At 56.4% G+C, this 15,373-nt stretch overlaps 5 protein-coding genes across 5 annotated transcripts; 2 read left to right on the forward strand and 3 right to left on the reverse strand.

Annotated features, from left to right (window-relative positions):
• Positions 1-42: 42 nt before the first annotated feature.
• Positions 43-477, reverse strand: JCM15063_003525 (uncharacterized protein; the record flags this gene model as incomplete). The annotated part of the gene is made up of 1 exon (XM_076675446.1): positions 43-477. The coding sequence occupies one exon, from the start codon at positions 475-477 to the stop codon at positions 43-45; it is 435 nt and encodes a 144-aa protein (XP_076537530.1).
• A 1,370-nt stretch (positions 478-1,847) lies between these two features.
• JCM15063_003526 (uncharacterized protein) lies at positions 1,848-5,590 on the forward strand (the record flags this gene model as incomplete). The annotated part of the gene is made up of 3 exons (XM_076675447.1): positions 1,848-3,179; positions 3,261-5,093; positions 5,165-5,590. 3 exons carry the CDS (start codon positions 1,848-1,850, stop codon positions 5,588-5,590), a joined length of 3,591 nt encoding a protein of 1,196 aa, XP_076537531.1.
• Positions 5,591-6,094: 504 nt separating this feature from the next.
• On the forward strand, positions 6,095-7,464 carry JCM15063_003527 (uncharacterized protein; the record flags this gene model as incomplete). Its single annotated transcript, XM_076675448.1, has 8 exons — positions 6,095-6,161; positions 6,235-6,332; positions 6,408-6,639; positions 6,710-6,719; positions 6,787-6,915; positions 6,998-7,016; positions 7,094-7,270; positions 7,345-7,464. The coding sequence occupies 8 exons, from the start codon at positions 6,095-6,097 to the stop codon at positions 7,462-7,464; spliced, it is 852 nt and encodes a 283-aa protein (XP_076537532.1).
• A 388-nt stretch (positions 7,465-7,852) lies between these two features.
• JCM15063_003528 (MFS transporter) lies at positions 7,853-10,096 on the reverse strand (the record flags this gene model as incomplete). The annotated part of the gene is made up of 9 exons (XM_076675449.1): positions 7,853-7,897; positions 7,979-8,170; positions 8,240-8,305; positions 8,368-8,642; positions 8,708-8,788; positions 8,856-9,045; positions 9,115-9,467; positions 9,548-9,698; positions 9,779-10,096. The coding sequence occupies 9 exons, from the start codon at positions 10,094-10,096 to the stop codon at positions 7,853-7,855; spliced, it is 1,671 nt and encodes a 556-aa protein (XP_076537533.1).
• A 927-nt stretch (positions 10,097-11,023) lies between these two features.
• JCM15063_003529 (uncharacterized protein) lies at positions 11,024-15,275 on the reverse strand (the record flags this gene model as incomplete). Its single annotated transcript, XM_076675450.1, has 17 exons — positions 11,024-11,188; positions 11,255-11,332; positions 11,390-11,625; positions 11,697-11,910; positions 11,973-12,195; positions 12,256-12,460; positions 12,534-12,725; positions 12,796-13,151; positions 13,211-13,325; positions 13,390-13,626; positions 13,685-13,993; positions 14,077-14,302; positions 14,373-14,439; positions 14,500-14,564; positions 14,627-14,723; positions 14,800-14,900; positions 14,958-15,275. 17 exons carry the CDS (start codon positions 15,273-15,275, stop codon positions 11,024-11,026), a joined length of 3,204 nt encoding a protein of 1,067 aa, XP_076537534.1.
• Positions 15,276-15,373: the final 98 nt, after the last annotated feature.

Genomic DNA, 15,373 nt, shown 5'->3' on the forward strand with positions numbered 1-15,373 from the left:
CTTTCTCTCTCGTTCTCGCGGACCAGAGCTTTCCGTGCTAGCTCACCACCCGAGACCGTTCAAGGCCAGATCGAGCTTGCGATCGACCTTGACAATCTGCTGTGTCCTCCTCTCTGCCCGCTTTCTCCCTTTCGATTTCCCTTTACTCGAATTTGAACCGAACGGTACCGTCGTCCTCTTGTGCGTTTGCGCTCGAGCCTTGTCGACCTTCGAGTCTCGCTCGACGAGTGCGGGAGACACGAGTTCGAGATTCGAGAAGGCGAATGCGAAAGATCGAGATGCATACCGCTCAGCGACTGGGAGTTCCGTGTTTGGGGCACGGGTACGAGGTGTCCGATCGACGAATTTGACTTCGTCGGTATCCGGGCCTTGAAGTAGGGTCGATGAGAGGTCGAGCGTGAACTCGAACGACGAGTGGTAGACTGGTGTAGGGGGAGTCAGGACGAGGGTTGGGATCATGATAAAGGTGACCGACATGGTTTGAGCTCCGACGTAGGGTGTGAGCTGGCCAGGGATTGATCTCGAGGGACTAGGGCTTTGGGAGGTTTTTCTGCGAAACGCAAAGAGGACAAGCGAGACTGAGGATCTAGCAGAGACGGTTGAGTGAACCCCCTTGTTCTGAAACGCGCAGGGGAAAGCACAAGAGGTGTCTGCGATGAGCATGTGCACTGCGGATCCGAGCGCTCTCACGGGCAAACGCGTCTCGCTAGAGAAAGGGACGTTTCACTTGACCGATGAACGACGTCCGAAGTAGGACTGGGCTATTGCGCCCGCCTCCATGGAGGCGGACGAGCAAACGTGTTGCGCCTGCGAAGCTCAACTTAGGATGCAATTGCCGTTCAGCGACGCGTCAATTCAATAAAGACGGTCACGTGCCCGGACAATTAAACGAGATCCGGAAAAAAACAAACACACGCGCGAATGGTGACGAGAGGAACCAGTCCGCGTACAAGCTCAGAATGCCAATATCAGGGATACTGTCATCGAGTATACAGGTTGAGAGCGAATTTGCGATCGAGCGGAGCGGGGTCGGGACGGCTTGCGCGAGCGAGCAATTAGACATCGACAGCACTCGCGTGGGTCCTGATCACTCCCCTCGCGACCACACACCCACACGCGTATTCGACCTCGTCACGCCATCTGTGCGAGTCTCCGTCTGCACACATTCGAATCTACGATCTGCCGACGCGCCCCGTGACACGGTCCGGCTTGTTTTCACCTCTGCTTCTGGTGATCACCACAACCTCTCTTGCCACCCTCTCGCAGTCAAGCCGCGAGCGATCGACCCCAAGCCCGTCCCGAACTCGCACAACCACCGACAGAGTCACCGTCACGCCGTTCGGGCTCCGCTTTCGAGCGACCGACGCTCTTTAGGCAGTTTCCGCCTCGCCGCGCCGACCGAGCGATCGACTCTCTGGCTCCCTCTCACCCACCAGTGCTTCTTGCTATCCATGTAAGTCTCTACCCTTGCCTATGTCCTTGCATTCCGATTCGAGCGGGACGGGAGAACGCGCGTCGTCTAATCAATTCGCATTCCTCGCAATTACGTTTAGCTCTTAACGCTCCCCGCACCGCCGCGCCATCACACTTGCCCTCGATCTGCGCGACCCGAACGCTCTGCCACGCCTCGAACACGCCTCGGAGTGAAACCGTCGACCGCTCGGCCTTGTTCGGCTGCTCGTCCCGCAACAAACAAAAAGGGTGACGCCCCGAGACGCGTTTGACGGATTCCAACACCCTCGCTCCGCATCGAGGTCTGATCGCCTCGCGCCGCTCGCTTGCCATCTTCGCGCACGCGTTCTTGCCCGTCTTTGGCTGCTCACCACCTCGCCGATCCCGCCTAGACCATGCCGTCGCGTCACGACCTGAGTCCGCTGCCGCCGTCGTCGTCGTTCACGCAGTCGACGCCCGCCTTCTCTCAACGCCCGCCTTATCCTCGCAACGCGTCGTCTTCGTCGCCCCCAAACGACGTGATTGCGACTCCGTCAGACCGCCACGACCTCGCAAGAGGATCCCTCAAGCAAGCGAGGCCTTCGCAGCGCAGAAGTGTCAGGATCAGGTCCTCTTCGGGCGGGCAGTTCGACTCATCCCCCCAGCTTGGGTTCGCTGAGCCGTCCGCGTACCTCGACGAGAAGCCGACGGTACACATGCTTTCGGTCGCCCAAGATTATGCCAGCCAAAAACCTCGATCGCGCACTGCCGCTCTCGATTCCGCATCCGGCACGACACCGGAGCACCCGGACTTTGCACAACAGCGCGTCACACGACTCTTGCACACCGACGCGACGCCCTCACAGCAGCAGCAGCCGTACCACCTTGACGCGACGCAGCGTCGCCAGCCGATCGTCCGTTCTTATTCTTCCACGGGACCGTTCCCTTCAGCAGTCGAGCCGAGTCACCGCAACGATCGCGTCGCTCCCGCCTACTCGGGAAGTCCGCACATGCCCGGTCAACCTCTGTCGAGCCGTACGCCAACGGCCTCTTCGGCGCTTCAGCGCGCAACCTTGGAAGCGGCACACGTCGAGCGCGACTTGGGTAGCGCAACACGAACCGTCAGGAACCGCCCGAGCTTCGAAGATGTGATTCAGAGGAGCGCAAAGCGTCAGATGCGATCCAACGATCTCCTGTCGAGCCAGGTCATGCAGTGGGCACAGGAAGACGAGACGAGCAGCAGCAGCAGCGACGACGAGGATGTCGGACTAGCGAGTCTCTTGGCTGCTGGCGCGCAATCGCGCAGGCACGCGCACTCGCCTGCGACCGGCTCGCTGCAAGCCTCGGCGTCCAAGCTTTTGCCTTCCCCAGTCAACTTCGATCGTCTCGGAGGTATTCATGAGCAGCACCAAAGCCCATCTCTTGGACAGGACAGTGCACCGCGTCGGGGCATCATGGACCGGTTCATGTCGGACCGACCTGGACCGGGACTGACTGATCAAGCGCCGGTTTTGCCTCAGCTCCCCAAGGAGCAGATCGCGCCACCGCATTCGCCTCCCCGCCGTACCAAGTACGCTCCACACCTTCTCGCCTCCCCCGTCGCCTCGAAGCCGAGCCCGAGCGTGCTGTTCTCGCCCGATGTTGCCAAACTCCTTCGAAGTGAGCTCGATCAGCTCGAGGCAAACGAGAACGCTGGCTCTAGGAGGCCTTCCAGTCCTCTCAAGACTGCCGACCGCTCTTCCGACATTGTGAGCTCTCCTCCGCGTCTGGCCTTCCAGCCGCTCGAGACTGATGAATGATTACTGACTTTCTCGACTCGGTTTGCGCAGGTTGTTGATTCGAGCCCGTTCCGTTCGGGAAGCCCGTTCTCGGGTGGAATCCAGTCACGCACTCACGACGTTTTTGGCGGTGAGCTTGAATATCCCGCAAAACGCGGTCGCTGGACGCACGTTACCTCTGCGAAAGACAACGGACTCGTCTCTCCCACGTCTTCTTCCACCTCGGGCCCGATGCACGCGCCCTCGTTCTGCGACTCGTCACCTCCATCGTCAGATCATGGCTCGAACACTACCCGGCCACAAACATACGCGCTGAACCACGCTGCCGCGCACCCTGTGTCCGCTCCTGACTTCCTCTACGGCAACGCTCCGCCTTCTTCGTCTCCGACCTCGTCTCAGCATTCGGAATACCTCCCGGCGCGCTTCTCTCGATCGAGTCCAGGTCCGACTGCCAGCGAAGCGGGTAACCTCTCGCGCAGCGGAAGTGTTGCGAGCGTGGTCGTCCACCCTGCACCGGCACAGGTATCGGCATCAGCTCGACCTCCTCGGCGAGCTCCGGCCCTTCGACCCGAAGTACGCGACTACAGCATCGGTCAGCGAGACCCGGACAAGAAACCGAGCTGGTCTTACGCCGCGTTGATTGGGCAAGCCATCTTATCGACGGAGGACCAGAAGATGTCGCTGGCCGACATCTACACCTTCATCATGAGCTCGTACCCGTACTACAAGAAGCAGGATGCAGGATGGCAAAACTCGATCCGCCACAACCTCTCACTCAACGAATGTTTCGTCAAGACGGCTCGATCGCCGAACAAGCCGGGCAAAGGTTGTCTTTGGGCGATCGTGCAGGGTTGCGAAGACCAATTTGCCGATGGAGGCTTCTTCAAGCGTGGCGCGGGAAGCGCGCGCAAGAACCGCGGCAAAGGTTCGCAACAGCAGGGCAAGGAGGAGCCTCAGACGGCTCCGAGGACGCAGAGCGGTGTCGGAACAAGGAGGAACCGAGCTCCTTCGCCGACGGGATCGGTCATGTCTTCGAGAAGCGACAGCGTTTCGACCCAAGGAGGCCGACCACAAACGGCAACACTCCTGATTCCTGAGATCATGCCACCTCCGCCACGCGACTACTCGCCTGCATCCATCTCTGTCAGATCAGCCACATCGGCCTCGCCCCCACCGCAAATGCCTCTGTCGGCGAGCGTTCTCGAGTTCAATATTCCACCGCCCCCTATGGTTCCTCGTCCAGCGTCGGCCGCGTCGGTGCGCCAAGCCGCATATGGCCAATCTGAGCCCAGGTTCACGATGCCGAACATGAGCCGCTCGAGCATAACGCTCGCCCGCTCGTACTCGACCACTGACGTGGTTGAAGCGCCAGTCGAGGCCAAGCTCCATTACGAACATCCAATGATGGTTCGCACAGCTTCTGCACCAGTTCTCGCAAAGCCGGCTCCACCTGTTGCCTCGGCTCCCCCAGCGAAGGCGTCAGCGCCCGCAAGCCCGTCAATTTCGCGCTCGACCCTCGCCCAACTGCGCGAGCCGCTGCTCTCCGCCACAATGTCGCCGCCGACCTCGGTTTACCATCGACTAGCTGGCCCGTACCAGCCGATGTACGGAGCTTCGTCCTTGCAGAATCGCCGGGCCCTTGCCCTTCTCGCTTCGCCGGAAGCGGCCGGCATCATGCCCGCCGTGCATCCTTTCGACCGCGGCCAGTCTCTCCTCACTGCAGCTTCGCAAGGCTCACCCCGAGCGCCCGCTGTTGCGTTCTTGCCCTCGCCTCAGATCTTCCCGGGTGGGCCTTCGCGCAGGCTCCGCACCGAAAGCGAGAAAGATGAGCGCGGCTATGCCGGTCTTCTCTCTCCATCAACCTTGGTCCATACGCAGAGCCCGGTAGGTCATGCTCTTCAGTCTGCTCGCCGCGCTCGCACTTGCTGACCAGTTGTTTCACGTTGCTCTACCAGATCTCTTCTGTCCGAGGAGGCCCGCGCGTTCCCATGTCGCCGACGCAACCGTCGGTCGACAAATTCGAGCCGATCCCAGATCCGGAGAAGAAGCCTCGCGCTATGGGTACTCGGCTCCTGCCTGCAGTCAATGCCCTGGTCGACGCGTCTCACGATCCGTTCCGCTCCCCGCCTCGCACGACTCGTACTCGCTCGCCTTCCGCACGTACATTCGCTTCGATTGCGCCGCTGCATGCTGGCCTTCAGACTCCGGGTAAACGCCCGCTCGGGTTTAGCCCGAGTCTGTCGGGTGGTAATTGGGCGTCCTGGAACGACCCTTACAGCGCCGCGCTCGAGACGGAACTCGAACACTTCAATCACCGCGACAGCCCGGGCCGCTCACGCTCGCCCTGGCCATCGCCAGGGCCTCGACTCGGTCACTGGTGACCAGAGTCAGTCTGATCCTCGACCCTTTTTTTTCCTTTTTGCACATAAATTTGTTCCGTATCCATTCCCCCTTCAGTTTTCAGTCCTATTCCTCGCTTTCGTTTGTTGCGTGCCGTCTTTTCTCGCCTTCGCACCTATACCCCTCGGTACCACTTTGACCGTGCCCGCCGTACCTTTCAGTTCATACCCCCGCCCTACCTTGTTCCTGTTTTGATCGATCTTGTTTATCTATCTATCCTTTGTCTGCCTGTCCCTCTCTTATAGCTACGATTGTTCCCGTGTTCCCGCTTGTCTGTCCTGATCAATAGACTCGTGCTGTTCTTTTCCGTACCTCGCCGTCTGCGCTCGGGCCCGGGGAGAGAACACCGCGACTTCGGCGAGCGGCCGCATTTTCCCCACCACGCGCGGGTTCGGCTTCCGGCACGCGTTCTAGTCCGAAACGTTCTCTCTCTCTTTCTCTTTCCCTCTTCATTCTCTAGCTCTCCCTTTCGTTGCGATTTCACCATGTCGCTACCTGCATTGCAAATCACGAACCTGTTCGATGTCCGAGGCAAGGTCGCGCTAATCACCGGTACGTTCGCTCGTCCTCAAGGTCTCTCTGCAGCTCTCGCGTTTCCGAAAAGCTGACGTGTTCTAACGCATAGGTGGTGGAAGTGGATTGGGAGAAATGATGGCGACTTCGCTAGTGCAGAACGGTGCTCGCGTTATCATCGCATCGCGCAAAGAGAAAGCGCTCAAAGCGGTACGCACCACTCGTTGTCTCTCGATCTCTACACTCCGGTTCTCGATCTGAACCCAGCGTACGATATTGATACAGGTTGCAGACAAGCTTACAAAGGCGGGACCTGGCTCGTGCGAATACGTCGTTGCTGATCTCGGATCGAAAGCGGGATGCGACAAGCTCTGTGATGCCGTCAAAAAGTTGACCTCGAAACTACACATCCTCGTCAACAATTCGGGCACGACGTGGGGAGCCAAGCTCGACGAGTTCCCGGAAGCGCAAGGTTGGGATCGCGTTCTCGCGACAAACGTCAAGGCGATCTACTACAGTAGGTTTTGACAGTTTACTTGCTTGGTTCAATGATCATGACAAACGCTTATCTAACGTGGTTGCCGCAGTGACTGCCGGGTACGACCTCATATTTTACAACCGCTTTGCAGGATCAGGTTCTCACAAGTTGTTTTTCCGCGCGCAGCTTGGTCGAACTGCTCGCAAAGGATTCTACCAACATTGATCCCGGAAGGGTCATCTCTATCTCGAGCGTCGCTGGTCTCGATCCGACGGCCGATAACAGCGTGCTTGCGGAACCGGGCACCGGATTGTGGTAAGTGTCTCGGGCTTTCACCTATTCCCATCTCGTCCGACACAGCTTGTCCGCTAACTCCTTCATGATCGAATACTTGTAGGAGCTACAACACGAGTAAAGTGAGTTACCTCATTATCCCTTGATGGCGACCGCGAAAATTATTCCGATCAAAGCTGACTTGAACGGAAATGATCAGGCGGCGGCAAACCATCTCACCAAGTCGCTTTCGATTACGCTCGCATCGCGCCACGTGACTGTAAACTGTATCGCCCCCGGAGTATACCCGACCAACATGACACGCCGAGGTTTCGAGAAGGAGGAAGAAAACATCCTCAAAACTCAACCGACGGGTCGAACCGGAACTCCCGAAGATGTGCGTCTTCGCCATCGAGGCTATCATACTCGATACTTTACATGCTGACATTTCTCTGCTTTTCGACAATCCAGATTGCGGGCTTGCTCCTGTTCCTCGTCACGAGGGCTGGTTCGCATATCACCGGAAACGTGATTCACACCGATGGCGGTTCGCTTTACGGTGGCAAACGAGGAGCGCTCGAACGCCTGTGATCCCATTTCAGAACTGGTTTACCCGGGGCTGCACTGGTTTCCTGAAAGAGGTCTAAATTATGCGAAATTATCAGTAACTCCAGATGGTTCTTCTGGTGTTCGCACTCTACGTTGTGCTTGGTCGCACTCTACGTTCTGCCTGTGGTGTTCTCCCACATCTTCCGGAGAAAAGCCCGAACAGTGGCCCCTCGTAGGCAAGACGCGAGCCGCACGTCGCGATGGTATGCCTGAGCAGATCCCAGCACAGCTAATTCGCCTCTTAGTGGACTTCTGGAGAGACCGGGTCAATCAGATTACAAGCGAGTATGCAGTTGGTATGCTAAGGGATAGATACAATCTAAATCAAGAGAAGCTCTATGCGAAAATCGACATGCTACAGGTGAGACGTTCATTGCAGGCCTTGCAGCCTCGCAAGCTCTTTCGCAAATTTGGACTGCAGCACAGCGAACATACATCAGTCGACGATTCCAGCACCCTCGCTATTCGTTATGGCCGAAGAGAAACAAATACTCACCTTGGCACGGATCGATGGGCCATAGCGCATGAGCACAAACGGTGTTGCCGCAAGTGCGAGCGCAACCATCGCCGCGAGGAAGCTTGCCCACTGATAGCCCATAGCGGAATACATTTGCCGTGTGAACAAAGGGAATGCGAATGCTGCGAGGTTGCGGAACAATGACTGGCCCGAAAGGGCAGAAGCAGCATACTATGTGGCAACAGGCGAGATCAGCATTTTCTGTTCAATTCAAGCTTGAAATCATCGAAGTGCACGTACGATAGTGTAGCAATCCGCGAGGTAGGTGAACACGGCGAGATAGATCTGAAACACGCCCCAGAAGATCTGATCGCGAGCGCTCGTCAGTTATTCCATTCTCTTTACATCTCGGAAGACTCGTTACTCACGAGGAACAAGCCAAACACAGGTCCGAACCAGTGTCCTCTTCCTTGTGAGAAAGCGAGGATCAAAGCACCGGCAGGGAAAAGGAGACCTCCAATCAACGAGGCGTACAGTCTTGCCTCGGGGCCGATTCGAGCGACGTTGTTGCGGTACATCCGTTCTTGGAAATACTTGGTCATCAGAAATCCGGCAAAAGTCGCCACGACAACACTGTAGAATGTGAGGCCGACTTCGCCAATGTTGAAATCGTAAACATTGCCAAAGATGAGCGGTACCGCCTCTGGTCAAATCATGAACCAATCAGCACAGCAATGACAGAGCCGCGAGTAGAAGAGCGTGACATACCGACGAGCAAATACAGACATCCCCAAGAGAATCCAGCCCATAACGAGAAGAAGAACACGATAGATTCGGTGGCCAACAAGTCTGTACAAGCAAGCCCCTATCACGTCAGACTGATTGGGCCGAAGGAAAATGCGGAGACAAGACGTACACAGGGGCCTGGTCATGCTGACTTTGAGCAAGACGGCGAGACTCGCACGCTCAGCGTCGGAGCGACATTGATACCGTTCGTCGCCCGTCTCCTTCCTGAGCTTCTTCGCCCTTCTCGAAAGGATGACGCTGCCTCGAGTTTCGCGTGTGAACAAGATGATTGCGAAAGCGAGCAAGCCTGCAAACATCATCTGGGGAAGCGTCTCGAAGCGTCAACGCCGGGCCTCCCTGACAGCCGATCAGAATGGAACGGTACGAACCTGAACCCATTCGATCCATCGCCAACCCTTCTTGAATTCGATGTATCCAGAAACCGCCGGTCCGAGTCCGGTTCCAGCGAATGCACAGATCGTGAAGACAGCCATTCCAGTTCCTCTGTTGTGCGCTTCAAAGAGATCGCTGACGGTTCCTCCCACCAGCGTGCTGCCAGCACTTCCCGCGAGGCCTTGCAAGAAGCGGAAGCCGATCACGGTGCCGATGTTGGGTGCTTGCGCAATCGGGATGAAGAATATGAGATAGAGCAAGGACGAAGTTGCGTAGACGGGGTATCTGCCCAGGGCCTCGGAAAGCGGCGCAGTGAATAGTGGACCCAGCCCGAACCCGAGAGGAAAGACTGCAGATTCGTCCCAGGGATGGGAACGGTCAGGATAGCGCACCGTGAACACAAGAGGACAAGCTCGACTAAGAACGTACACGAGAGTCCCATGACACCGAGTTCTTCAGAACAGGACAAATCCCGGATCATCGAGCTCGAACCCGATCCAAACGCAGTTCCGCAGAAAGCGACAAGCAGGGTGAAATAGCAGCAGATCAAGCAGGTCGTCCATTTCTTTCGATCTGACCACTGTGAGTAGGTAAAAGGAGTTAGCTCGTCGCAGAGCAATGTCAAGAGAGAATAAGCGAAATGATCGAAGGAAAGCTCACGTTGAAAGGATTTTCTGGATCATGCGGACCATCCCACTCTACCCAGACCGTCCCTTCCTTGCCACTAGTGCCCTTCTCTATGTTGTTCCCGGTTGCGACGTCAAGGCGAGGTACTGCGGCGACGGTGGTGGCATCTGAGCCTGCCTCGTCCGGACGACTGCGCCACTGTCTGAGCTGCTCGTCCCACACGACTGCCGTGCTAGATAGCTCTGCTTCCGGGTAATCTCGCTGGTGCGATTCGTGCCGTGTCGAGTCAAGTCGGAAGTCGTCGGAACATGGAGCAGCATTGGAATTTGCGGGCTCGAATGTGGAGACCATCTTGCCCTAGCGATCCGAATCACAGCGCTGCTGGTCCTAGACGATGAGGTGTACCGCTGAGATATTTGCGCCGTGCTGGAAGACTAAGACGGCTAGATGCGGCTCAGAAGCGACCGGGTGCGGGTGGGCCGTCGTCGGATCTCGGGAGACAAGGCGCGAGATCACTGCGGTTCGAGTGTTGTCTAGCACGTTTGGCGTCTAGGATATTGTCGCCAATGGCGCAGACCGAATAGTGAAGCGAGGAAGAGCAGGTTCAAGATGAGCGAACTCGGCAAGCTCGTTGCGCCGCGCGAGATGCCGAAAATGTCTCATATGCCTCGCTTCGAATTTTGCGCGGACATTTTGGGTCTTGGCGTCCGACGGTCCGCTGATTAAGCTGATGAAGCTCAATCTTAGTTTAGATATTGGCAGGAATAGACGGCCAATAAAACTCGCGCACGGCGACAAGATAACCGAGATGCGTCAAGGCCTGACAGGGCAGACTGGGGATCAGTTCAAGTGGAAAGGATCTCGATAACGAGGCCGCGGCACAAAGTATCACTTCAGCATCTTGAGTGGATGGCGTCTCGCAGCTGTCCGGGCTCGTACTTGGTAAGTCTGTGAGCGCTCTAGTTCGCAACTTGCTGCTTGCAGCTATGCACCTTGACCTTGAGTAGCAGAGCGAGTCGACTGTAGCAGTCGCGCATATATGGCGTCGCCATCTTGCTCGATGGCCAGCCGGCAAAGTTTCGCTGTTCGAACTGACCGGGATCTGCCGTCGCTTCAGGTTAAATTTTGCCGAGACAGGAGAATTGAATAGCACAGCCATGCAGCCAAGCTCAAAACGAGCTTTCTCACGGTAAGGAGCTCTCGTTTCCCGCATCGTCCCTTCCAAATAAAACTTGTCCATTGTTGTTCGCAAATTGCGACACTCGGAGGACCTCAACATCAGAATTTGCGCTCGACGACTTGGTAGCCGAGCTGTGTCAAGCCAGCCACCAGGGCAGACTTGGAGCTCGGAGAAGTCGCGGCGCCGACAATCGAAGTGTGAGGGTTGGTGAGTGGGGCGATCCAGGTGTCGATCACTCGATGCACATCCTCGACCGAGACCGCCTGCTCAGATGCTCATGCCATCAAAAAAGACCGAAAAAGCTCGATCGGAGATCACGTGTGACTGACTTGAACATAAGCGAGGTATTTGCGCGAGAACCCACGAGGCTTTTTGAGGATGACGGTGTCTTCGAACGAACTGCTGGCCTGCATCCCGCACACGCGTCAGCAAGCGCCCTGCTCCTAGATCAAAGGTAAACTTGCCGCCTGCGAGGGGGTGCTCGCATCTGCGACGGCTCGGTACGCGATTTGTGACTTGGCAGCCTCGAGATCTGTCAGGGAGATCGCCTTCTTCCCCTCAGCGACAGTTTGAAGCAGACTGCGGATTGCTTGGAGGGCAGCGAGGGCGTCCGGAGAACGAAAGATGGTGAGCGATAGCAGCCCTCGCTCAACCGAGCTGTTGATCCACGCGCCGTAGCAAAGTCCAGCCGTACGAGTGACTGTTTCGTGTATCAACCCTCATCAGATCAATGCGCAGGGCCTCATGCAACTCATCTTATTGTACACGCACCTTGCCATAGGAGACCGTTCGACTGAGAGAGGAGTGTGGTCGCGCAATCGAGAGCGGCAAAATCGGGATGAGTCCAGTCGGGACAGCGAGCTCGCGCCGTGAGATAGCTCGATTCGGAGTTGTCGATACGATAGACAATTGCATCGCCCCGAGGACTGCTCCCGACTGGCGACAATAGCTCTCGAGTTCTGAAGATCGGAGACAACTGAGAAAGCTACCAACGTCCGCAACATCTGAGCTGATGGATCTGCAAGATTCAGCAGAAAAGAGACGCACCGGGAAGGCCGGGACCGGCTCGAAGAATTGCAACCAAGAGGAAGAGGGTTTCTTGAGCGCTGAGATTTGACCCCTCACCCAACCACGCATGGCTCGAGCGTCAAGCAGGCACATTCGCATCTTCTCAAGTTCTGCAACGACGCTAGAAGGGTTCTCGTCGAGGCGGAGTTTGAGTTGCGGGTAGTACTGGATCAAGCTGATCGCGTTCGAAGGCGTCTCGTAGCTGTCCCAGCGAATATGTTATTAGCCTGTCCCGAACGCTACTCGCGACGTGATTTCCTACCTTGCTTTCGAGTAACAGAGTGACTCTACCGCAGCGCTCGAGATGCCACGACCATCCTGCTTCAGCGTTGGCAGCATTTCGACATTCGAATTGACGAGGGTCTGTAGGCGCTGCACGTCGAACTCGGCGCCATGAAGCGTGTCGGACAGCCAAGAGATTGCTTTAGTGTAGTCTTCCTGGAGTGCAGTAATTGAAATACGGATGCCTATTCAACAGCCCGGGCGTATTCGGTCAGTTCGTCCGCGAGCGAGCCATAGAATGGAGTCTGGAGGGTTTACCCTCGTGCTCAATCCCGGCACTGCAGCTCGTCAGATCGGCATCCATTCTGCTCGAGACTTCTTGCCAGCTGAGCTTGCGGCCGTCGCGGGTCTTTACCGGCATCGCAAATAAGGTATTGAGGTAGAGGGGAAGAATGGGATACGCGGGACCGTGCAAGAACAGCGAAATGGTGACGAAACTCGAAGGGATCTCTGCGGAAGTGCGCCAGACTCTGTCGGCATCAATCAAATCTCACGAGCCGTATCTGCCTCAGGTACTCACCGTCAAACTGGACGAAGAACGGAAGATCGGGTCCGTCCGCATTGATGATGCTCTGCAGTTTCCCGGTGAAGTGCTCCTTGCCTTGACCAACACCATTACTGCGCGCTGTGTCGACGAAGATCCAAGAGATATGGTTCACATCGGGAACGGGATAACTCTGCACCAGGCTATCAGGAGGAGGATGCTTATTGGACTCGACGGCCTGATCAAGCGCTGCTTGCGCGAGGGCCAGACCATTGGGACCAAGCTTGAGCTTGTTGTTTGAAATTCGAGCTGCAGCGTCACGAGCTTGCTCGGCCACAAGCTCGGGAGAGGGCGTGCCTTGCAAGACGACTGAGTGCCGTTCGACAAGATACCTGTATGGATACTGTGAGTCAAGCACAAGCCCCTGTGTGAGCGAGTAGAACAGCCTCACTCTTTCAGTAAGTCTGTCCAATCACGTTCACTCCACTTGGCAAGACGCTTGAGCATCTTGGCGTCATTGAAGAATTCGCCGAGCTCGGATCCGTTTTCCGCGCCGTAAATGATCTCTGCGCGAGCGAAATCTTTTCAGCATGTGCGCTAGACGACCGGCCTCTTGGGTTTCAACGTTACCTTGCAGCGCTCCTGCTTGAACGAAAGCGCTCGGACTGGTCTCCATCGTCCTCTCGAGGGCGATCATCTGGTTCTTGATAGCCAATTGCATCGCCTTCATGTCGATGTTGCTGCGGCAGATCATCTTGAGAGTGAGTCTCAAATGGGTTGCTATGGTGGACAGCCACTCCTTTTTGACAGAATTCAGGATGAGGGTGATGATCGTGGGATCGCGGAACGAGACTTCGAACGATATCGCTGATAGGCAATTCTGCTGAGTCGTCATTCAGGAGATAAACAAAGGCGAGACTCTCACCTGCGCAGACTGGTTCTGGAATCTCCACGAACTTCCTGTTCAAAATGGAATGAGAGCTCCCGGCGAGGTAATCACCCAGAATTCCCAACGCAGCGGAATCGAGGAAGTCGCGAGCGAGCGGTCCGACCCATGAGATCATCACTTGGCCGGTCGAGGTGTCCGTATCGGCATACGGGACAACGATGGTCTTGTCTTTCTCGATGATCGGGTCGTACTCGGCGGTCAGACTTTCGACAAACGGCCGGATCCAGTCTGGCGGGTGAACACCACGCGCAAGTCCCGTTCGGACCAAGTCTCGCTCCGTCGTCGCTGCAATGGTTTCGAGGAGCTGCTGAGGATCCACCTGACAGCCAGTCACCACGACGGTGACGTTCTGAGGCACATATGCCGACTTGTGATATGCGATGACTGTTGCTGAAGATCGTCAGGTCTCGACTTGCTCATGATCAGACGAGCGGGGAACGTGCTCTGGCCAAGGGTCAGGTTGCGCAAATGAGCCAGCATGCCTCCAGTCTCGTAGCGGTACGCGTTTTGGTACTGGTACAGCGCTTGCTGCTGAGCGAGAGCCATGACATCGCCCTGGCTGCCTTCACGTCCTTGCATTTCGGAGAATACGGTCTGGGTACAAAAGGAAGGTGTAAGCGGTAGAGAAAGGCTCGTGCATGAAAGCGACATTGCGCAAACGTACGCCACCTTCCTCTCCTTTTCCGTTGATGTGGTATATTTCCGTCTTGAAGATGTCGGGCGTCATGAGCCTACAGGCGGCTTGCTCGTCAGCATTGACAGCAGATGTTCTAGGACGAGCGACAACGAACGGGAAGAAGATGTGATCGAGATAGACTGGAATTATCTCGAGCATGCCTTCAGCGGAGGCGGATGACTAGTCGAGTTCCAGGGCATGGTCAGAAAGGATAGTAGGAAATGAATTAGCGGAAAACGCACCACCGTGTAGGTCGTGTTGTCCGTATCTGTCGAGGCATTAATATCTTCCGTCATGAGCCGGTTCGCGATGGTATCGAGGACATTGCTGTATGGGTAGCTGCCAAATCACAATGGAGAGAAAAGAAGGAGTCAGTGAGCAACTCGACGGCAGTTCGAGCGCCCACAATGCTCACTGTTTCGACGACGTGAACGTCAGATGCTCTTTTGTGTGTGGCGCTCCCGACGAGTCAAAAATTTCTGTCACGACGGTGATGGCGAGAGAAGTGATCAGTTCCTGTCGGACGGCGGTTCAGCTTTCGTCGTCGCAAATAGAGAGGAACCTGATATTTACCGGCGTTTCGGCCCAGATCACCTTGAGCCCGCTCTTCTCGCTTCTCCATTTGGCCACTCGAATTTGAGGCGCGACATCAATCTTGTGTTTCTTGAGCAGAACGAACGAGTCAACTCGGTCTGGGATATGCTTGTGCGTCTGGCCCTCTGAAGGTCCCGAGACAATCGAGTCGCAATCTGAATCGAGTTCTTCAGAGGAATCGTCACCAGCGGCATCAAGGTGCGAGTAGATGTCCCCAGTTGGGCGGCTCGGGGGAAACGCAGGCGTTGGAGAATGCGGCGTATACTCGCTGTCAGTATCCGAATGCGTGTCCTGCATCGTGACTGACGCTTCTCAAGATTGGAAGAAGGGAGAAAGGCAACCAGCCTGGAAGAGAAATCGAGGCTCTGGCTTGAGCACTGTGCTCCTTGAGACCC

Source organism: Sporobolomyces koalae (assembly GCF_050403365.1).
Source record: "Sporobolomyces koalae JCM15063 DNA, S_koalae_JCM15063T_v1_ctg1, whole genome shotgun sequence".
Classification (NCBI taxonomy): Eukaryota; Fungi; Basidiomycota; class Microbotryomycetes; order Sporidiobolales; family Sporidiobolaceae; genus Sporobolomyces; species Sporobolomyces koalae.